This window comes from Poecilia formosa, unplaced genomic scaffold, assembly GCF_000485575.1.
Source record: "Poecilia formosa unplaced genomic scaffold, Poecilia_formosa-5.1.2 Scaffold325, whole genome shotgun sequence".
Taxonomy (NCBI): domain Eukaryota; kingdom Metazoa; phylum Chordata; class Actinopteri; order Cyprinodontiformes; family Poeciliidae; genus Poecilia; species Poecilia formosa.
The window spans coordinates 38,752-62,835 of record NW_006800264.1 but is presented as its reverse complement, the minus strand read 5'-3'; the positions used below and the strand labels follow the sequence as shown (position 1 = coordinate 62,835).

At 40.6% G+C, this 24,084-nt stretch overlaps 1 protein-coding gene across 2 annotated transcripts; it reads left to right on the top strand.

The window, feature by feature from the left end:
* Nucleotides 1-3,957: 3,957 nt before the first annotated feature.
* On the top strand, nt 3,958-18,595 carry znf831 (zinc finger protein 831). Of its 2 annotated transcripts, XM_016661356.1 has the most exons (5): nt 3,958-4,046; nt 4,320-4,429; nt 5,693-9,929; nt 13,517-13,737; nt 16,386-18,595. In XM_016661356.1, exons 3-5 carry the CDS (start codon nt 5,741-5,743, stop codon nt 17,256-17,258), a joined length of 5,283 nt encoding a protein of 1,760 aa, XP_016516842.1. In that variant the 5' UTR covers nt 3,958-4,046; nt 4,320-4,429; nt 5,693-5,740; the 3' UTR covers nt 17,259-18,595. The 2 variants fall into 2 exon arrangements, with proteins under 2 accessions (XP_016516842.1, XP_007573381.1); XM_007573319.2 differs by lacking the exon at nt 3,958-4,046 and having other exon boundaries at nt 4,066-4,429.
* The last annotated feature ends 5,489 nt before the right edge of the window (nt 18,596-24,084 follow it).

The following is a 24,084-nucleotide window of genomic DNA, read 5'->3' as shown; positions in this document are numbered from 1 at the left end:
TTCTTTCTCTTCTATTATGGCAGATCGCAAGTAACATTAAAGTGCATACTGCCACTTACTGTACACGAGTGTGTAGCAACAGTTCCTCACGTCCATTATATTAATCCATCCAAATTTTCTAATTTTGCAATGTGAAGATAAATAAATAATGCTTTCCTTAATCTATAAATATCCTCTATGTTTACTTCAGTTCCGAATATTCCTGGACCCTTAATTATTATTATTATTATTATTATTATTATTATTATTATTATTATGTTTGTTGTTTGTGTGTTTGTTTGTGTGGAGGTAGAGAGCAATATACATATTTGTTGGCAGTGGGTTCATTTTTCTGATTTATCTGTTTCTGTTCGTTACATTACAGTTACTTTGACTTGATCTCTTTCATGTCTGAAAGAGGGAACTTAACTGTGTGTGATTTTATTTCAGCTTAGTTTGCGTTTATCTCTTGTTTATCACGTGAAAAGCGTCACAGTTGTTAAAAATAAATAAAAACTAAGTTCAAAGAAGAAATTCTCAGAATTCATTGAGTCTCCTTAAGCAATTCAATAGCAACTCTCTTTCTTTCTTTCTTTCTTTCTTTCTTTCTTTCTTTCTTTCTTTCTTTCTTTAAAAACTGTAGAATTTTCATTCCTTTAATTGATACTTTAAAGCCTTCAATATTCCAAGAGTTAGTCCAGACAGAATTATTAAATATTACAAATTGTATTACATTCAGCACTGTAATTTCACCATTTCCCAATTAATTATTTCTAACCAAACTCAACCATTTACAGCAAACCTTTCTTATAAATAGTGAAGCATGTTGCATTTGCGATGGCAGACTGTGTGGAATGGATGGATGAAAGGATCAATCTTAGCCTATGATTATACGCTGTACAATAAAAACAGCAAAACTGCTGAAACACTGAGTTTCATTAAGTCAAGTCTAAATACTTGATTGCCTACAGCTGCCTGTGACTAATAACCACTACAGTTATGAACTGCAGTCTGCTGTATGAATTTGCTACTGCGATGTAACATTTCCTTGCTTGTTGTTTTATTGCTTTAATTATGTAAAGCATTTTGAATTTTTGAATTTCTTTGTTGTGGAAATGTGCCATACAAATAAAACTGCCTTGCCTGTAAAACATTACAGCTCAAACAGTACATTGAATAAATACACAAATGACTTGCCATAATCAGAGAAATGTTTGGTTATGTGTGGATAAATAAATCAGTCATAGCCTGTCGGAAACACAAAGCATAACTGATAATGCATCTGTCACTATTATGTAAATTGTGCAATCGGATGAATTACAGATGTTTTCCATGTCTTCCTTCTTTTACATTCCTGTTGTTGATCGTCTTCACAGTCTTCAAGCTTGTAAGTTATCTGCATATAAAAAAATAACCCGAAGAGAAGCTTCCAGACGAATAAACCTGCGTAGAGATATTGAGTTCATCAACTCGCTGTAGTAATACTACAGCTGGGCTTATGCCAGTACAGACAGCAGAGCTGCTTCACGTGGATTTACATCCAATTTCTCAAACAACGCAGAACTTTAGTAACCACAAGCCGATGACTTGAGAAAGAAACATATGTTGTTTGTTTCTAGTTGCTGCTCACTATTAGTGGTAAAGGCTGGTTTGTAAAGCCTTGTATCCTAGCAACTTAAGCAACATGGCCAGAAAACAATAAGTCAGCAACACGAGACCCTGAGTGACTGTTTTCATATCTGTCTCCTTAAAGGATTCCTGCTAGAAAGATCAAGTGCCACGACTGTAACATCTGAGGAACACGTGCCTGGAGCCATGCCCCCTCCCTGCTGGGCTCGGTGAGGATGGCAGAAAACATGGTAGGAGGTATCCTGTTGCCATGTCAACAGAAAGCATGCTCTTGCATGGACCAGCCTGCAGTTGCCTTGGAGACCAAGTGAAGTCTGTTGCAGTGCAATGTTTGTTTGCTTTCAGTCAATATTCTTTATTAATTTTACAAAGTACACATGTGAAGTAACAACATTTCACTTGTCGCGTTCCCGACATACAAGGAACCTGTTTGTCCAAAGATCTTAAAGGGATAAAGAGGCATGGTCTGAGAGGCCAGAGTGACCGATTGCTCAGTTTGGACGGCCAGCCAGCAGAGTCCTGCAGGTTCTAAACTTCTTCCGTTTACCAATGATGGAGGCCGCTGAGAGATTGGGACATTCAAAGCAGCCGCAACAGTCGGGACAGTCTTGTGCCTCAAGGTAGTCCTGACTCAGAGGTCTACAGACATTTCCTTGGATTCCATACTTGATGTTTGACCTCTGACCTACAATGTCAGCTGTGGGATATTATATACAGAGGTATCTGCCTTTCCAAATCAAGTCTGCTCATACTGAATTTACCACAGGTGGACTACAGTTAAGCTGGGTTAGGGTCATGGATGATCAGTGGAGACAGCTCAACACGGAGCCTCATGTCTAAGGCTGTGAATACTTACATAAATGGGACTGTAAGTTTGTTTTAATGGTTTTCCTTTTTTTTTTTTTATAAATGTATAATAAATAAATCTCATTGTAATAACGGGGCATTGGAGTGTAGAATTTTGAGGAAAGACATACATTTAATACAATATGAATGAAGGCTGCAACATAACAAAATGTGCGAAACCTGAAATGTGCTGATTTCTTTCCAGATGCACGGTATCCAGTGATCGAGCTAAGTCAGTTACAATCCAAAAACAATGATTTTCCTTGTATTCTACATGTTGCAACACGCTAAGGTTTGTGTTGTACTTTGATTGACAAAGGTCGTGAATGGTTCCAAACTCTCAAGAACAAGATTTGTTAAAAACTGCTAGGTTAAAGTTACTTGACTGAAGGAACTTCCCACATGATCCCATGGAGATCAATGACCTTTAGAAATGATGCTGTCGGGGTGTTACCATGTTCCTGATTGGTTCTCTCACATAATCAATCAATCAGTCCATCCATTCTCTCTGCTTATCCAGATTTGGGGCACATTTAGCAGCTAGTGCATGAGATTAATTGACAGCACTAAGACACTACTCTTGGCTCTGATTGGTTGATTTTGGTTGGGACGACTCAGGAGCGGTGCATTTCTTCAGTAGTAGCACAGGCAGGAGGTGGAGGAGACTGATCATTCTCTATCTCGTAGCATACCGTGATAATATGGTGACAGTTTTAACAAATACGTAAAAAAGATATATATAGTCCCTTCATGATTGGGCCAATGTGCTTGAAAAGACTTATAGTGGCGCGATGAAAATCACATCGTTTTGTTCTCTGCCTCATGCAGTCCATTCCTTCTTGTCACAACGCTCTTGGCGAACGTAAGATGTGTGTCGTTGTGTTTATTGCTTCACTTTCTTAAACATCATTTAACAAAAACACTGCGGAATGAAACAACCCGAGTGTAAATCACTCAACAAAACTGGTCAGAAAGGACCAGTTTTGACTCCAAGTCTTCCAGTCTTCAGAGTTTTTGCCTCTCCGGCATTTCGGATTTTAACTTAACTAGGCTTTTTTCATTTGGCTCTTTTGTAGATAAAATGAGTTTCATAAAAGGCTGGAGTAAAAGCTTCCTCAAAAAAAAAAACATACACACACAAACACACACATTTCATAATCTGTTTACAAATTATCACTTGCTGCACAATCATCCTTACTCACTAAACCAGCAGCAGATTAACGATTAAGACTGCCAGCGTAAATAACAAATTCATTTAAACAAAAGCATGTCTCCTTAAGGATGTGCAAAGTTAACCACTAAACCCCCTACAAAAACAAAAACAAACACAAAAAAATAAAACATAAGAGGGATTGTGGTGGAGGTGGATCATTTAAACGCTTTAACTCGTCTAATTGTTCTCTGTCAGAAAGGATGAGAACTGCACATGTGCAGCCACATCAACATGAGCTGCACCTCACTCCTCTGTCTGTGTCGGTGTGTGAGATTCTGTGCGTGGGTGGAAGTCAGTGGGTGGGAGAGTGAGCATGCGAGGCAGATAGAAGTCAGGTACTGCCTCAAACTGCTGATGGTAAAAGTCAGCCGTCGAAAGGGTAAGTTTGCTTTTGTTGCAGCACTTCCTCCACTGGCAGCTCCCGCTTTCAACACTTTTGTTTTAATGATCCTCGCGGTCCAGCTGATCTCTTAGTGCAGTCTCTGACTTCAACTTATCCTCCGGAAGTCTTTGTTTGACAGCCAGCACACCCACCCAGCACTCTCCTCCTTTCTGCCATACCAGCTTGTATCTTCTCTGTTTCTCTCTCTCTCTCACTCTCTCTCTTTCTCTCTCGCTCTCATTTGCATGTCTTCCGCTTCCTCATCACAAGAAACGGTTCTTGTCACAGAGCTGAGAGAAGATGAGATTGGAGAGGAACATGAAGCAAGCGGTTGCAGTCAGAATGAGGCTGTGTAAAGGGCTCTGTCACCAGTCAGGGTGGTGAGTGAACTCTACCTAAATGTTTCCTGCACTTTCTTTTTTTATCTGTACTCTTCTGAGTTACCACTCACAGTGAGGTACTACATGTACTGTTGTTTGTTTTGTTCCTGTTTACGCTGCCTGACAGCAGCATAGATGGGCTTTCTTCCATTCCTTCTTTGTTTCCTTCCTAATTGTATTCGTTTTAGCAGATTAAGAGTCCATATTTTGACTTTCATTTGACAAATACTGGCTAATGTTTGGCTGAGCTGGCAGAGCACAGGAGAGTGTGAGATGATTGTAAAATAATTCCACAAATAAAACCAAGATTCAGAAGCAAAACAATACAAAAAATATTTTCAGTGCTTCACTTCTGTTTCAGCTACACGGCTACAGCCCTTTAAACAATACGAGGTGATTTACATGGTGATAAGGAAGTGAAAGCACATTCGGCTCCACATCTGCATACTGTGACTAATGACAGAAAGCGAAGTCTGTGCACACAAGGCTTTTTGTTCAATGTGATCAGAAGTAAACTTCCCTCTGTACACAACACCACACAAGTCTTCATGCAGTGTGGGCGTGCTTATGCTTCACAGCCAACAAAAGACTGAGCTCCATGCCAACTGTACCTCTGTGGGTTTTAAACCCGCCACACTGGAACAAAAAGAAATGTAATTCGCTCCTCCTAATATGCCCTTTGATGGTTCCCATGTGGGAGACGCGTACGCGTTGATAAATTCAGAACCACATCAGCCAGTCTGCAGATTGGAGCAGACAGCTAACGTTAGCAGCTAATGTTTTGATTGGGCAGATTAAGGTTTCTTAATGTCCGACAGAGTATTGGATTGTTCCACATCCCCTCCTTCAATATGTTTACTTCATGTTTGCCTCTCTTCTCAACTTGTCTCTTGATGGATTCCTTCCCATCTGCACTTACAGACCCACATGCCTGCGCTCCCCTTTGCAATCATGGTTACTATTACTCATCACCACAGTGATGTAATTAGCAAATGGATGTACTTTTGCTTGGGGTGCTGCAGGATGGTTGGACAAGTGTGGCAAACATTTATTCCTAGATTTTATCATAATGTGAAATGAAGACTGGCTTTGCCGTCTGGCCTGAAGGATTCTGCATATCTGTCTTCATTAGCTGCTTTGTCACATTGCACTGCTGCTTTCTTCACTTTGAGACTTAAAGCAGTCTGCTTGAATAAACTCACCAGCCTTTTTGAGCAAAAAGGCAAAGAAAAAGACTTAAAAACAAATGTCTTTATCTTTCAGGTAATTAGAGACCCGAAGCTTGTACATCACGACAGCTGCAGTGTTGCCATGGAGACCGGAAAGCCAACACTATCGAGTGTTCCGGTGCACACTGGCTCCGTCAGAGCACAGGCAGAGAAAAGGATGGACATCCAGGCACCACTAACGGCTGTTTACATCCAGACAGTTCCTGCCGTGCCGATGCAGCCGTACCTTCAACCTTCTGCAGACGCGCGAGAGACAAATGCACTCCATCTGGCCATGCCACCGCTCTACTCCAAGGAGACGCTTCCCTTCCTGACACTGCATCTCGCCGGTGGACTGCAGCCTCAAATGGGACTGAGCGCAGCTGCTGCTGCTGCTGCTGCAGCTCCAGCTCCAGCTCCGACTCCTGCAGCCAAACCCAAGTCTGCGGGCAAACATGTGTGTCCTCACTGCGGACGTGACTGCATGAAGCCCAGTGTCCTGGAGAAGCACCTCCGCTGCCACACCGGGGAGCGACCTTACCCCTGCACCACCTGTGGAGTGTCTTTCAAGACTCAGAGCAACCTCTACAAACACAGACGAACTCAGGCACATGCCCGACAATCATCCGAGTCAGAGCAGAGCAACCTGGGCAGCCTGGACAGCATGTCCAGCTCTAGAGAGACTTGTTCCTCCAGTTTGTCTCTTGATGAGCAATGCGAAGATTTGGGCAGCGAGGAGAAGCATACTACGCTAAGTGCTGCTGAGAGCCCGACTCCTGCTGTTCAGACTCAAAGTTCCGAACAGAGAGAGACAAGCCCAACGGTTTCCAGCGCAGAAACAAATGGGAGTAACAAACTGACAGTTGCGGAGGATAAACAGAAGACAGAAAATACAAAAGACTCTCTGACCATCAGTCGGCATCTCCAGCTTCAGAGACAGGAAGCCACCCTGTTCTCCAAACAGTGGGACAGATCTGTGTCCAGAGGGAAATCCCAGAGTCATGAGAGTACAGACTCTGGCTTCAGCGAGAGCAGTGACCACTACCCAAGTCCCAGCAGTGTCTTACCTGAGCACAGTGTGGATTCCCTCTCTAAACCTAGCAGGGAGCATCTTGAAGAAACCCAGAACACACATTTATGTTCAGAACAAGGCCACGGTGGACAAGACGAAAAAGACGCAGCAAGGGAGCAGGTGCATAAGAGGCTAGAGGAACGGATATCCAAGCTGATTTCGGACAACTCGGCTGTTGTGGAGGATAAACACCTTGAAAATGTCAGGCCAAGAAAAACTGTTTTGTCAAAACAGGGCAGCATTGACCTTCCCATGCCATACACCTACAAGGACTCCTTCCACTTTGACATGAAGATTAACCCGGCCCAGAATACTGGGATGCAGAGACACACCAAGTCTGGTTTATTCAACTCTGTGCCGACTCAGTGCTCCTCTACCACAGAGCATGCCCCCTTAATGCGCAGCAGTTCACTCCCTTTCAGCGTTACCCTTCTGCAGCCCGAGAGAAGCAGCCCAACCTCCTCCAGTCAAAGTGATTATGCAACAGACATCCGCAGGAGAAGCTCTGGCCAGATCAACCCAACAGGTTTATTGAAGAAGCCTGTGAACCAGCACTCGTCTTCTCACCGCCCACTGGTTCGGCAGACAGCCGTAGACTGCAACCACACAACAGACAGCCTCCACACAACTTCATCTGTGGAGGAGGCATGCACCGGCAGTCTCAGCTGCGACGGAGATGCCAGTGATATTATTGGAGAGCCAAGCAGCAGAAAGTTCCGGAGGAAGAAAGCACAGAAGTTTGCTTACAACAAGTGGTACATGTATGGGGGTGGAACATTTAAAAAGCTCTATGATCCTGACAAAAGTGGCGATTCCACTGCTCTCAAAGGCAGGAAATGTTTGACAAACCTGGTTCATGAGACAGCTCAGGGTGTACAGAAAAGGGTCTCCAGGGTTCAAAAAGAAACAGTAACAAGATCGGGCTCAACAGTAAACTTCTCAACCAGCAATGCAACAGCAGGCCATCTCTCTGCCAATCTCTCCCTTGTCTCTTCTGTGGATCTAAATGTAGAAAGACATCACCTTCATTCAACAAATAGTTCTGCTAAGGCTCCACTTACAAGACATTTGTCTCTGTCACTATTGCCTTTACCTGCCACCAGATCCGTGCCTGTCCACAAAATGGAGTGTTTCAATCTAACAGAGGCAGGGAGATTAGGGAATGTTCCAAAACATTCTGACTCCACGACAGAGCTTTGTGAAGCCCACACTCCATCTGACAGAAAGAAGCAGAAAACTGGTGAAAAAATAATTTCCCCTCTGGAGATGAAGACTGTGCCAAGCACACTGACTCAGCACCCTGTGCCTGTCACTGCAAGCACACCTCCGCAGGGTACAGATGTTACTTATGTCCAAGCTAAAGAAATCCCAAATTCTCCGGGGCTCAAAGGAACCCTCTTTTTGCCATGCTTACTCAATGCAAATGTTTCCCAGATTAGCACTTCGGCAGCTACTTCAGTCTCTGTTGCTGCAAAGAGCAGTTTCCTCCCCAAGTATCAGTTGAAGTTACCCAATGCCCTTGAATCTGGTCCTGCATCCTTACCACAAGCTCAAAGTAAACCAAAGGGAACAGATGACTGTAGTGCCACTCTCAGCGACCAAATCTTAGTGACGTCTTATGAAAACATATGTAAAAACACTTTAGAGTCCATGCAAACACAAGACCACCTTGCCTTGGCTCGCACAGTTACAAGTATGTGTCAGGTTAAAACTTCACAACACACCCATAGTTTGTCTTCTAATGTATCTGTTATGCAAAGGCAGTTTGCAGCAACCACAATAACCACAAGCTGCTTTCAAGATTATTCGAGTGGATTATGCAGCGCTTTGTTGCATTGTTCGAAAACTGCAACCGATTCTATGCATAAACATTTACCCAGACCTCTTGCAACTGCAGCTCCTAGCATGTCTTTGCCCACAGGAAATAGTCAGACATCTGCTGCCACCATCACAGGTCTTTCGCATCATCTGCCTAACCACGGATCGATCCTGGCAAACCCTGCAAACAAAGCAGATGTTGACTCTAATACCTCAGTTGTACGTTGTCGCATTGTGCCGTTGGACCAGCAAGTTCAAAATGTTTTTCATGTTCACACAGCAGACCTCCAGATCTGTCTTCAAATCATATCAGATGAGCAGATGGCTCTTATTGCACCCCAAATTGAACGTCAGTCTGGCCCTAGTCTGCCACAGTTACGTGAAATTGAAGCCATGTCCCCAGAAGGTGCCCTGAGTAAAACTCAAACTTTTGGCTCTAAGAAAATTACCAATGTCACAAAAGTAGAAGAACAACCAAAAGATCCAAAGGAGGGTGTCAGACAGGAGCATTTGTCTAGACTTAACTCAGAGAGAGCATCACCCCCACAGTCTGTGCAGCCGGTGAAAGAAAAAACCGAACACAGTGATGCCTGCAGAACTGCATCATCAACAAAATCTTTCCCTCCTCAACCACCATCCCGGCACTCGCACAATAATGGCCATTTAATCACAGTCACGCAGACCCGAAATTCTGTAGGCAGTATTATGGCAACCTCTGCTTCAGTCAGAGGTGAAAACTCAGGAAGGAACCACACTTCAGAGGCTAAACAAGTTCTCTTTCCAAACACTTGTGCCGAGGAGAAATTTTTATCCACTAAGAGGGTCAATCAAACTGGAATGGCCTCACAAATGCTTACAAGTCAACAGAAAATTTGTGAGAGATTATTTTCCACCAGTCCAGCAAATCAGAGCAACATGAAAATCGAACCTCTGGACAAAAGCCAACAGAAAGCGAAACATCCAGGTGGCTTGTGTAACACAAATGTATTGAACAGTCAGTGTGGAGCTTTGGCGTGCAAAATCAGTAGGACAGAGAGTGGAGAGTTCCTCAAACAAGCCAACAGCGACAACGCAGGCATTGATGCATCAGTCTCTCAACTTTCCAACAGTAACGTCAATGTGGTAAGACAGCTCAACCCACAAGCATTTGTCTTTCACAGTCATCAAATGGAACCTACAAAATCCACAAATGAGAGTTCACTCAAGCATGCAAACTTGCAACTGAGCAGAGTGAAACTTTCTGACAATTCCTCTTCTTCAATGGAACATTGTCCTCAGGAAATACAGAATACAATTAGAAGAGAACATTCAGAAAAATCTCCGGGTCAGTTTAACTTACAACCTGCTTCTGTTGACATGAAAAGACCCGGAGACATTACAAGCTTCCAGAGCTCCACCACAGGTATGAATTACAGCTTACTTATGTTAAGCATCTGAGTGTTATGTCTTACATAATGCAAGAATATGTCATTGAATTATTTCTATATTCAAGTGCATTGATAACTACAGCAGAGCAAACAACTTACTGCAAGTATGTATGTATCCATCGTTTACCATTACATACACAAAGTTTGAAGATAGTTAGGCCACGTTCATACTGCAGCCTGAAGTGACCCAAATCCGATTTATTATGAAATCTGATTTTTTTTTTCGCGTGGTTGTTCACACTTCCAAATATATGCGACTTGTATGTGATCTCCAGTGTGAACTGCAAAAATGTCCCGCATGCGCAGTAGAGGGTGCAATAACGTCACACATAGAGAACGCGCTCAGTTTTGCCAACAGACATAAAAAAAGAAGAAGCAGTGCTCAGTGTTTGCAGATGTAAACGTGGATGCTAATCTTACAATTTTAAAGTTGTAAGACCGGAACCAAACACTTTAACAACTTAATCCTCATCCGCCATGGTTGTTATTTTTCTTCCGACTTGTGCGCGAATCAGGAAGCAGAGTAGTGACGTGACGTCTGTCCGGTATCAGTGACGTTCAGGTCGGAGGAATACTACAGACTACCGGTAGTCTGGGTCGAATTTGAACAAATCTGATCTGTGCTGTTCAAATTGACATGAAAAAATCAGACATAGTTCGCATTAAAGAAAAAAAAAAGAAAAAAGAAATCGTGTTTGGGTCAAGTTAGGCTGCAGTATGAGCGTAGCCTTCGTCTCCAAATGATCTGAATTGTGATTAAAGAAGCAGAACGTTTGAAAAGAAACCACATTTTTCTGTTGGATATATGGGAGAAATTAAAAAAAGACTTCAGTTACCTGAAATATTGGAAACGTTCAAATTAAACAATAAAATTAAATACCTAAATCAGTGATTCTTGAGAATAGGGACAAAATGGGTTTTAATTTTGCCATATTTTTTAAAATTATTTCTCAACCTTATCTATGCAAATATGACAAATAATGTTTTGGAAGTGTAAAGATGCTACTGTGCAAGTTCCCAGTTGCAACATTTTTTTTTTTTAATTACATTTTTAATCGACCTGACCCTGACAGCTAGTGAGTAAAAAGAAAAACTTGATACATGTGAAGTAATGTAATTTATGCAAAATATATTAAAATGAATTAGCTGCACATTTAAGTGAGATTTGACAACAATTTCAATGAAAAAGTCACAAAAACTCTGATGGAGTTGACATCTGACGGAGTTGACGAAATGCCAAACTGCTCTGAAGGAGACCATATTGTAGCTCATCAGGTCCATGAAATCTTTACAGTATACCAAAATTAAGCTTTATTTCACAAAATTTCATCAAAGTTTTGTAAATTGTCAGTTATGGAGTTGACACATCATGGTTGTGACAAGTAATTTAGGAATAAAACAGAAGAAAAAACTAAAGAATAACATAAGCTAACCGGAGCTAACTAGCCCTCTTAGCAAAGGAAGAGAAAGGAAGTGGTCATGGAGTAATCAGAAGTTCTGGTGCCCCCAATAATGCCTGATTTTTTTTTACATTCTTTTCATGTCCGACGGTGTTGACAAAAACTAGGGACAAATTTCGATGGAGTTGGAAAATATATAAAAAATATTTTTAATTCAATTTATTGATACTTTTATAATTATTTATATGAGTACTTATACTTAATTGTCATAATATATAATTTTAGTATTTCTTTAATTGTTTTAAACTATTATAATATATTGAGTTCTGCTCCTGGACAAGGGATTATACAGGCATCATCCACCGACTACAATGTTTAAAATAAAAAAAAATATTCAGCAAATACCTGGAAAATATACATTGTTGTGCTCACATGACCCAGGTTTGTTTAGTCAGATATTTGAAAAAATTATATTTTGTGTATATTTTATTCAAATTTTGTGCTTTATCCATAGGACCTATTTTGTCTCTATTCTCAAGAATCACTGATATACATAAATAAAACATTTAATAGGAGGCACGGGTGTGTATCAGGTAAAAGTTACGAATGCATCACCAGTGTTAAAATAACGAATTTCATCTAGATCTTGTTCACATGGTGCATCTGTTTAGTAAAAATGAGTAAAGAAACTTGTTTGTTGAGCAAAAATAATCAGGGACGGGTCAAAGGGAAAACACTCAGAGATTGTTCTGGTCCATCATGGTGGATCTGACCGAGTCTGGTGAATTTTCTGCAATTGTTTTCTTTAGTATCTGTAAAGCTGGTGTCCAGCAGTACGCAAACAGTTCTGTACATTACCACACTGATGATTTCAGTCCCTGAAAAAATGTAGGTAGAGGCCCCATTCCAACACAAGGTGGCAGCATAATCTAATGACTTTTTCTGGTTCCTGAATCCCAGGAACTAGAAAAATCATGTCGTTCTTTTTTGTTTGTTTGTTTTTTTACTCAAACATTAAAATGTTTGTCAGGAATTCTGACTGCAGGCAGAAACAATCAAAAGCAGCTTTTGCTTGCTATTTTCCTGTAATTAAAAGACGGTGGATTGCTGCCAGGATCCCCAGGGCTAACACTCTGGTCCTTATGTTTCATCACAGAATATAGGAGTTTGTTTGTTTTCCCAGGCTCCAGTAATTGCTGAAGTTCCCACATTTCTCTTCTAGGCAGGACGTTACAAAAAAATGTGAAGGGTAGACGACCTTTCAGATAGGCCCGTCGCAATAAACAAGGAATCTATATATCTGTAAATCAATTAATCGCATGATAAATGAAAACAAACACAGTAATTTCTATTTGCATGATTTATTGTTTTTCTTTCTCTTTTTCTCCCAAAAGCTGAATGACAAAAGTCTTCAGTTTGATGATATGGTCTCAACTAGACCATTTTTCTGAAGGACAATTTTGTTTACAGAGACTTCATAATTCATTGTATTTGTCGTTTCTGTTGTTCTTTTTTATTATTATTATTATTTATTTATTTTGGATATTTAACACGTATCCAAAGTACGTGTTAAATATCCAACACGTATATTGGATATATGTGTTGGAAGACTAAAGAACATTTAATCTTCCAGTGCTAAATGTTCATTAGAACATTTAGCACTGGAAATGTTCTAATGAGCTTTAAATTCTAAATGTTCATTAGAATTTAAAGCTTATTGTTTTCTGGGAAACGTACAAAATGCATTGAAGCAAATTCTTGATTACTTTGCATTTCTAACGTACAAGAATTGTAAAAAGGTGTCTCGTTTTTGGTTTGCATGAGGTCGTGAGGTTGTGTATGTGTGCGGTTTAAAGTCTGGTATGTGTGCGAAGCGAAGGTGGTCCAGAGCTCAGAGCAGCGACTCTGTGTCGTGAATAGTTGTCCACACGCTCAGGACGCATCTGGTGCATCCATATGCGTCCTGAGCATCTGGATGCAGTTGTTCGTTGTGATAGGTCACAACAAACAACTATGACCGAATGAGATAATTTATTTTTCGTCGTGTTGTGAATCCTGATCCCTACCTGAAGCCTTCAAGCAGTAAAACTTGAATCTTAAACCCTCTCCCCTCCTATCCCACAAAAAAAACAACTTCTTTGTGTCTGTTTTTGTTGCCTGAGGGATCACGGAGGGAGCACAGATGGGTCTGGACTCACAGGAGCACAGCGAGACACCTGTGCAGCCAGAGAGCAAGGACTGGAGACCAAAGCAGAACCAGGGGGAGCCAGAGAGAAAACACCAACGCTTGGGAGAGCAGGCAAACGATGGGCTGACAAAATCAGACAAAGGACCAGAGTCTTACAGCAGACATGTGGCTGCAGCAGACATGAGCAGGCATAAGGTGAGAAGGAAAATCACTGCCTATGTGTTGAATGTTAACTGTACGTCCTATTTTTTATTATTATTGTTATTTCAGTGCCTGAATCAAGCATAAACACACTCTCTTAGAAGAAACCTAGATAAGGTTTGTGTTCAAAATGTACTAATTGCTTAGAGTTTAAAGGTCAAAAGGTCAACCAGTTCCCCCACTTTTACTTAATCAAAATTATTAATCAAAATTACCTTTTCAATTTTCATAAAAATCTTCAAAGCCAAAGCAGTACAAACAAAAAAAAGGTGTGTGTGTGTGTGTGTGTGTTTGGGGTAATGGGGTGGGATCAGGGATGCTGGTTGACCTTTCATGACCTCTATAAACATTTCTTAATATATTTTAAAGTGATAGCTGCACAAACAAAAAATTTTGCTGCACAAACGTAGCATCAATTTTTGACACCAATTTTTGTCTGATTTGAAGAAGGTTGGGGGTGGAGGGGGCGCAACTTCACTCAGGTATTAAATAGTTATGTATTTAAAAAGTGTATGGATGTTTTTTTTCCCCCCTTTGGTTCTACTGTATCATTTAATATATAAAATTAAAAGAAAACAAAAAACAAAATGTTTATAAGATGACTTCTTCCAGTTTGGAATTCTTCCTGTGGATTTTATTGTTTTAATTACAGCTTCAGCTCCAGTCGTCCACAAATCATTCACATATTTAGAATGCTGCTATCTGAGGACGGTGTGGGAGCAGGCAGCTTCTTATGAAAGTGTTGCAGCACAATAGACACATAATCCTGCCTATGTGTCAAAACAGTGTAGAAAGTAGTAAGATGAATTACACAAGACGACTCTTTAGTAAACAGTTTAGTCGCAGAACCACACACAGGGGCAAGTTGATTTATGCCCCCTGAAGGCATCCAGTAATTCCTTATATCATTAATACGGGGAGGCAACAGGCAACTAAACCAGGATATCAAAATTCTTGAGATTGCTTTATAAACTTCAAGTTAAAAAAAATACATGCTGGAAGAAAAGCGTGTCTGCAATTTAATTTAATTCTCTTTCAGATTATTTCTGTTAATTGTCTTCACTAATATTTGGTTAGTGAAGAAAGAGCACAGCGGACGACAGACCTGGGGGCCTGTGATCACTTTGGGTGGATGGTTGTTTTGTCTGAATAGTCCAGGAAAAGTCACCAGATCTTGTTATACATGCCTGGCCAGAACCTGCAAGAGAGCATGTAATATTTTGAAGTTTCACGTGTGTCAAGACCTCCTTGAGCCAGCCAAGGTGTGGAGGAGGTTGAGCATTTTCCATTTGAATATTTGTGAAGCCAAATATGCATCAATTTGCTGTTGATGCATATTTGGCAGTTTAAATGTGGGAGTATTGAATAAAATGAAACAAGGATCAGAAATAAGGTCACCTTTCACCGCTACTGCGAGAGTGTCAAATATTTGGCTCTAGACATGTCAATGACGGCTGGATACACTTTCAGCAGCAAAGCACTGGAGTGGTATACTCTGAAAAGAACCTTGATTGTGCTAAATTGAGCCTTGTATATATGGAGGAAATTTGAACCAATTTACGAATTAGGTCCCGCTGACTGTCTGGGATCTATTTGCTCTTCAAGGTTCATTTAAGATAAACAATCGGAGCTGTATCAGGGGAGTCGCTGAGGCTATATTCAAGGAAATAAAAAAGTATCTCTGAGCAGAGTCCTGAGTGAGCAAAGAGTCAAGCAGTGACCCTGGAAGACATTTAGCAAAGTAAGGCTGGTGGATTTGACAAGCAGTCTAGTTTAAAGGAAGCATGAAAAGGGGCAAGTGGTAAAAGACTTTTCTCTGTAAAGGTCATTGACCTTAACTTGGTAAGGTTGGAAAGGAAGGGAGTGAGGGAACATAAGATTTAAAAAAAATGGAGCTTCAGTTGGAGGTTCCTGCAAACTGTAGTGTTTACCAAACTGAGTTCAAATGTTTAAGGAATTGGTGACCGCAGGGTTCGGTGAAATGTTCTGTCTCTTGAAGGGAAGTGGTGCCATGACAGGAGATTTTATGGAGAGACGTTTATGCTTTTCTTAATGAACATCTCAAAAAACACATGGGGATTCTCAGAAGTGGGGTAGCAATGGAGCAAAACACAAAGAGCAAACATATTTACACACAGATATATTTATGAAAAGGGAGAATGTCCTCGGTTCATTGGTATTTTTGAGATACGCCGTGAAGTCAAGGAGATAGCATAACTAAGGAACTACTGTCAACAATTGACTAGTGGACCAAAGAAATGAGACCAAAGGCTGTTTAACAGTTTCATTTCCAATATTATGATGGTGTTGGGGCCTCTTAAGGTTTTGTATGGCCCACAGTCTTGAGTAAGAAGGACCAGGGTTCCCGCTGTAGTTTCTAGGAGCTTTTTAATGATGAGGATCTGTGGAAGAATAAGCAATAGTTAAATTCACTTAGAAACTTTACTTGGAAAGATTATTTAAATTACTCAGAGGGGGCCAGTACTTACAGAGGATCTTGTGACGAGTTGTGGTAGAGTCGGGGTCTTCCTGAAGGTTTCAACTGCACACTTCACTGCTGCAATTACTGGGGAAAAGATGCTACCTGGGGACCCCATGGTGTTCTTGTTAGAGGCTAATTCCTTTCTATTCTTTTATTCCAGCGAGAAGAAACGAACCATCATGTGGATACCTCTAAAATCTCCTGTCTGTCAGAACAGCATTTAGAGTCTCTTTCCCAGAAGAACTCCTGTATGTCCGAGTGCCCTCCACCCAACCTTCATCAAGCCCCAAACACCTCACATAACTCTGGCACTCCTACCAACAGCATTCATTCCAGCCTTTTGAGCTCTCCACCACTGGAAATCAACCATCTCTATTTGCCACAGAAGACCTGGGACAGAGGCATCGTCCTCTACGACCAGCAAATGCAGGTCTCGCGTGAATCAGATCTCAGCCAGGATGCTGCGATTCCGATTTCCACATCAGAAACACAGAGTGTCTTTTTTTGTGCTGAGCCCAGCCTGCAGTCATTCTCATGTCAAGATCAAACAAAAAGCACTATCAGTTTTTCAGCTCAGCAAGGCTGTACCGCCGCTGGTAACTACAGCTGTGATGTTTTCACTGGAGAGAGTAAAACCAACTCTTGCGTCTTACCAGATTTTAGAACATTGTCCTCTTCGTACTTAAGCCAAGTTCCCAAAGTCTGCAGAGGTACTGGTGAGATGACCGGGGACATCCAAATGCTACCAGACAAACAGATTACTGAATCTCCGTCTCAGCCGTTTTTGTTTCTGGAACCTGAAAAGAAGCAGGATGCCATGGACTCACTGAATGACTTCATAGGTCAGAGCTCTAACTCTGGGAGGCCTGACATTACCAGCAAATACCAATCCGTTTTCATGATTGGGTCCTTTCACGGCTACCAGTCTTCAGACTGTCTGCCCAGTGGAGTAAGGCCTGTTCCAAGCTTTCAAGACAACACAGAAGATATCAGCAGCAGTGACGATGAAGGAAAACTCATCATTGAGCTCTAGTAAAACATGACAGAAACTTATTTTACAGACTATTTTTTTGCTGCTGTGTATATTTTTATGAGGCAAACTACTCAGAAGGGAAGAATAAGAAGAGTGGATGATTTAATTCAGTGGTAGATGAAACAGGACTGCACATATGGATTTTTTTTAGATGGCTTTTGTATAGGTGCAAATATGTATGACTGTTTGTATGACTGTAATTTGTATGACTGTAAAAGTAATCTTGTGATAATACTGCAAAGAGTAAATTAAGCTGCGATTCCAAACATATTACTTCATGGTAACTCAGGTGGTTTTGAATGCCTCCTCACCTTCATGAATCTAATGCATTCACATTGTAGAGTTGAGAATGCAAATCCTACCCATGGATTTCTGACAGCAACCAACATAGCTGCAGCACATGTAAATGGTAAATGGCCCATACGCTTAATCAAGTCCAGAGGACCCCAAAGCGAGTCACACTGCATTCAGTCATTCACCCGTTCATACCCACATTCACACGCTGATATTTTACTACACATGTAAAACACATAGGGGTACACTGAATGTAGTTTACTGGCTGATTACCGATCTTTTAAAGCCTGATCTGCCGATTCCGATTTTGGCCGATACCAACTTTTTTTTTTGTCTGAAATGAACCTAAATATAGCAAAAAAGTCACAGAGTTGGCAACAGTGGGGTGACTAATGTTAACTTCAAGCTTTCAGACATGACCTGGTGGGCCGGTCGGTCAGATAACATCTCCCACAGGAGAACAGAAGAGGACAATGTTGATACTCAGGCATTTTCTGAGGCATAAAAGAGGTAGATAACATCGTCTTCACAGGTAAGTATCAGCTGATCACCGTTCTCCCAAAATTAAGGGAACTGGCCAGTAAATTGGTGCAGCCCTAAAAACAAAGCATCCTAAAACTTGAAAGTACAAGATACTGATTAGCAGTTCTGATAACGGCTGATTTGGCACATATAAGTATCAGCCACTACTTGTCAACACATTCCAAAAAATAGGAAATATATTATGAGCTTGTATTGCTAAAAGTAGCAAACCGAGCCAAACCAATCAATCTAATCTAAAGACTTTAAGTTTAAGTCCTTGTGAAATGCTCACCTATTCAGAATGAAACCTGCCTCTCACTTCTGCTGCCGGGGCAGGCTAAGCATCACATTTTGAAATTTAAAATCACAGGATCTGATTTGAACTAATCGCTAATGTTTGGCCGTAATGTATGTAATGTGCCCGGCTCGACGGAGCTTGCCAGAAATTACGTGCACTGTACGCAACCCCATGAGGAGTAAGGTCTCCACATCTTTGCCAGTAATAAAATGTCTTAAACGTTCCTCTTGTTCTGGCTTCAATTGCTCAACATTTGGAAGTGTGGCCAACACCGACTGAATGGCTTTGTTTACATCCCCCTGCTGTGGTCAAACTACAAACACAAACAGACTGCATTTCTCTTTCTTTCTTTTTTTTTTGGCTCTAATGGCCTTTATTTGAAAGTGCTCAGACAGGAACATAGGTAAAGAGAGAGAGGGCAGCGCCACCAGGTCGGGAATCAAACCTACGACAGCTGTATTAAGGACTAAGACCATATTATGGGGCGTGCTGCGCCACCACAGCATCCCCCTGACTGCATTTCTAAAAACAGCAGAGTCACTGTTCACTACTCCTAACTCTGTTCTCTCATTTGATTGGTTGAAATTCAATCCAAGAAATCAAACTCAATTTGAGAAATCCCAGATGGAGCCCTGAAGGGAGATGAGAATCAAATTGTGTACTTAACCCAGATATTAATAGAGCAATTAAACTTAATAGAAAGGCTAGTTTTAATCTAACAAGAATACATTATTTTCATAAAGCAAGGGACAGCTTTGGGGCCTCTGAATATGCAGCCAGTCTCTGTTATGAACATATGAATAGATTTGTTTCGGATCAGCTTCACTTACTTGGACTAGAAAGGGTCGCATGTCTCTTTGAAATCAAGATGTATCCCCTTTGCTAACTCAACCCACTGTCTTTACCTCTGCCCACACACTCCACACACACCCAGCACCTATAAAATCAATCTGTCTCTACCTTCCCACAGTGACACCCACTTATTAGTGAATTCTATTATAGTCCCAGACAACACCTGCTTGTGTGAATCACGTCCACATGTTGCCAAATATCTGCAAAGTTAATCTTTACTGCCAGTCAGAGAAGAAGAAGGTGGCTGGAGGGCCTCGGTCCCTGTCCAAGTGTCAGTCTCGGAATGAGTCAGCAGGTAAAATAAAACCACTAACAACAGGAAGTGTGTGGATGTGTAACATTCCTGAAGTCGGATCACAGCTTTTGCTCATATTGATTTGCTTTTTTTTTCCTCTGTCAGTTGTCATAAAACGTTTTGCACCTGACGGGGGAATTTAGGGAGAAGTCTGTTTCATCACCAGTGCATCTGCTTAGGCTTGTTTTATTCCAAATGTTAACATTATTATTAGCGACACGGAAGAAACAGTAAAACATCAGCCCGGTAAAACATTTCTTGTTTTTGACGCGTTTCATTTTGTTTTGGTTCCTGAAGTTTTAATACGTTACAGATCACTTGATCTTAATTTGAGGTTTATAGTGACTTTTTGGAACTGCTGAATTCATGACTAGAGCAGGGATTCAATGAGCGGAGTTTGAATTTACTGTGGATTTCTCCAGTTCACACAGAGCCAAAATTATTTATACGGCATCAGTAACATAGACAGGACACCAGAACTACATCTAAGCATGTTGGCTCTCCAGCATAATTCTGACTGTACATTTGACCACTATTATTGGTAGAATTGGAGAAATTCATTCAAAGTGACCAGACCTGGTTTTTAAATAAGGTCACATTTTTATTTGGGTTGGGTTGGGGCTTTGGGGATTTGGGTGGACTTTCTAAAACCCTTTACATGACCTCTTGTAGATTTTCCCAGGAGTGGTCAAATTTCCATCCAAAATTATTTAAAACGTTTTGAGGTAAGTTAACCAATGCACCTACATTAAAATTATGATTGGCTATTTAGAAGAAAAAAAAATCTCCCAGTTTACTTGAGACCAAATTCTTCTTTTGTAGAATGAATTAAAATTGCATTGTATGTAGTTACACTGAAAAAGGTGGTTTAATACAGCAAACCATTATATTCAGAAACAAGGCCTTCAATTCAGGAAGGGGAGAAACATAGATGACATGTACGGAAACAACGTTTCTTATTACTTGCAAAAGTGAATTAGGTTACATCCAAGTGGCATAAATTCAAAACATTTTGAATAGCTCCTAATTACTAACAATTCCTTTGTTTCACATGAAACAAGTATTTATCCCTGGCCAAGAATTTTTATGACCAAAGAAGGGAGGTTTCATGAAACACATGTGGGAACTCTGGATGACCAACTGACAGATCACAGAGGTAAAAAACAAAACAAAATTTATAAAAAAGCTCCAGCTGTTAGTGGGAAAGTTCCCAACATCATTCAGATCCTGAATGAAGGGTTTATCAACCACGTTCTCTCTAACAGCAGCCACAGTCAAATTCTGCACTACTGGCTTTACTGACACTGTGCTGTCCCAACAGATTCATTCATTCATTCATTCATTCATTCATTCATTCATTCATTCATTCATTCATTCATTCATTCATATGTGTGAACGTTTGAAACATCATTCAACTTGTCTTTCCTTGTTTTTTATTCTTTTGACAAAATATATCAACTTTCAAGTTTAAATTTATCTCCTGTAGTATGTGAATATTCAAACCTAATGTTTACTGTGTTAAATGACCTCTGTGTGAAAGCTTTTGGGGGGCCTCTTGTCTCTCTATATAGTAGGAGGGGTAATAGTGTGGTTTGGGTTTTAGTGTTATTTATGGTGAACATTTCAATTTATTTCTTCTTTTGTTTTGTAAAATGAAGTCGTGGGTTCACTATTAGAAGGAGAATGCATGTCATTTATCAATAGTTTGTCCTATGAAGCTCTTTATGTGAGCAAATTAGTTTTAATTTATTGTCGATCACTCTAATACACCCAAGTCAATATTATCTGTCCAGGTTCAAATATTACCATGACAACCCTGCTAAAACTTTGCTCAAATTTTACCCCAGCAACACTGGGTTTGTAGTTATCAAGAAGTTTTAGATCAATATATCTGGTGGAACCATGCTAACGCCGCCATGTTTCCCAGCTGGTACAGTGTTGTGAGGATTGAAAGTCTCCCATTGGTTCCTCCAAATATAAGAGTGAGGCAAAGCAGTGTGAGATTAAATGGAATGGCATTCCAAAATGTCTTCTCACACAACAAAACATCAGATACAAAATGTTATCAGAACAAAGTTTGCGGCTCGATTTTTCAAGTGACTCATGAGTAAAAGTTGCCATGTCACCCCAGGATGCCTGTCTGCAGTCATCCTGCGGTGATGACTGTAGACAGGATGTGACTAAACAGGAGCAAAGCCTGGTCAAAATCTGGAGTAGCAGGTGGTCCATAGAGGCTTCCCAATATGAAGCCTCTATGGGTGAACTTCAGCTGAAGCCCCAGAGTGAGGAACAGGGTGAAGGTATGAGTGAACATGGCGTTCTTCAGAGCAAGCTGTGGTGAATTTCAGGATACTATGAGCAAGTTGAAACTACGGGGCACGGACAGATGGAGAAAAGCCATAAGTGAGCCAGAAGAAATGACAATGGTGTTAAAAATTAGCTTCGCTCATATTCATACTTGCGTCACAACTTATTATAGTTTACTGTGTAACTGACTTTAACTCTGACTACATAGACTTGGTTATGTTCCGAGTTCCATGTTCGTCTTGATTCTACATTCATTTGCTCCATAAAAGATTGTCAGTCACTTTCCAAAAACTCCCAGTTCAGACGTTTTGGAACATATCTGTCAAGATTTTGATTTGAGAATATGGGAAATGTTGTCGTCGGAGGGAAACTAATGTAACATAAGAGTGGAGGGAGGGGGCACAATACATGATGTTTACGGGAAAGTACTAATAGTGGATACGGGAGCACGGTGGGAAAGGGGGGTAAAAACAGTAGTTCCCCATGAGACTTGACAGACTTAGTCCAGACTTACTCCAACAACTTACTCTTAAAGATTCATCTGCACCAAATAGATGTGAAAATTGTTTTTGGACATTTCTGTGAACTTATAATGAAAAAAAACCCCCACAATATTTGATCTATTGTGGGTAGTGATGAATCTAAGAGGAATCCACTGTCTTTGAACTTTGTCTGGCTGTAGGACAAACTGTGATCTGACTGATAGCCCTTTGCTCAACTCTCGATTGAATATATTTTATTCCTTTGCCTGAATTTGTCTTTTAGATATTGGTGTACGACGTGAGGTCATGGGGTGATGCCCATTTCAAACATACCAGCACAGAGTCGCTGACGTACTCATCAGTGGTTTGCAGAAGTGTATCAAACTGCACCCAAATCAGCCTGTTCTTTCTGTGTTGATTAATTACGTGGTGGTGGAGACAACGTAGGCCTTTTGGGTTAGAATACAATGATAAAAGTTGCATAACTTTGGTTCACAAAGACATAAAACAACATCATTCCCAGGAGAGTGGGTGGGATATTGAACAGTCTACAGTAAATAAAAAAGGGAAGCTTTGAAGGCACTTCAAGTCCAACACCACTGATGTTTGCTTGGTGCAGATCCTAAAACCATCCAGCTGCTCTTCAGAGTCCAAACACAAACAGGTTAACTTCTGAAATACTGAGTCAAAACACTACATGGTAGAAATAGTTTGATTTATTCGACTGCGTTGAGGTGCAGTGATGATCAAACAGATGTGTTTAAGATTTTGGAGAGTTTGGGAGCATTTCAATAACACGTGGCACAAGTGACTTCTGGCACTTTCAGCTGTCTGGAGATTTATGGGGAGGTGAAATGAAAAACATTTGAAGAAAGTCAGACGTCAGCTGAGAGGTTCAGGTGAATATTAAAACAAAAGAAACAGCGAGAGCAGGAGAAAAAATCAAGACAGAGGGCATTTTTATAACAGCCGAAAGAAACAAAGTTACTTGATTGCACTATTTATGCCTGGTAAATAAATAATACCTCCCCTTTAAGTCATATAAATGCTTTAGTACACCCATCAGTTGCTTCCATGAAATTCTCTGCTACTTTTGGACGTCCTCATTTGCTTATGTGATCTCCATCATAATGAACCATATGATGCTATCAAACTTAACTTCTTCGTTTTATTGGTTGAGTCAGTGCACACAGACATGGTGACCAGGTTGTCTGTGCATTTCTTTACCCTGAAAATGTCTCCCAAACAGAACAATTTCTCTCTCAGCTTTCACTGAGAGAGAACCACTGAGAGAGAACCAGCGATGATCTGTCCTCAGTGTGTCCCTTAATTCAGCTCCAATGTGAACTGAAATATTGTTTACAGCTACATTCAGATTTCGGATGGCTGAGTAAATACTGTATAGCGCTGCCTTGAGCATTTTCAGACACTTTCACTCAGATCTGGCCTTTTGTACATTCAAAACCATCTCCAGAGTGAACCATCGTGATGAAGACATGATGTTAGGATTTTATATTTTGATGACTCTTACATGAATGCTTGCTTTTGATGAATGGATTGTCCGTTTTGAGCGGGTCACTCACTTTGGCAAGTTATCAAAATGCTACCAAAATGTTTGATGTGAAAAAAAATGCACCAAAAAAAACAACAACCTGCAAGTCATATAAACACATGTAAGAAAACAAGAACCTCAAAACGAAATCCTTAAACTAGTTAATGTTCCAATCAGTGCACTGCAAAAACACTAAATCTTCACCAGTCATTTTGCTCTAGTTT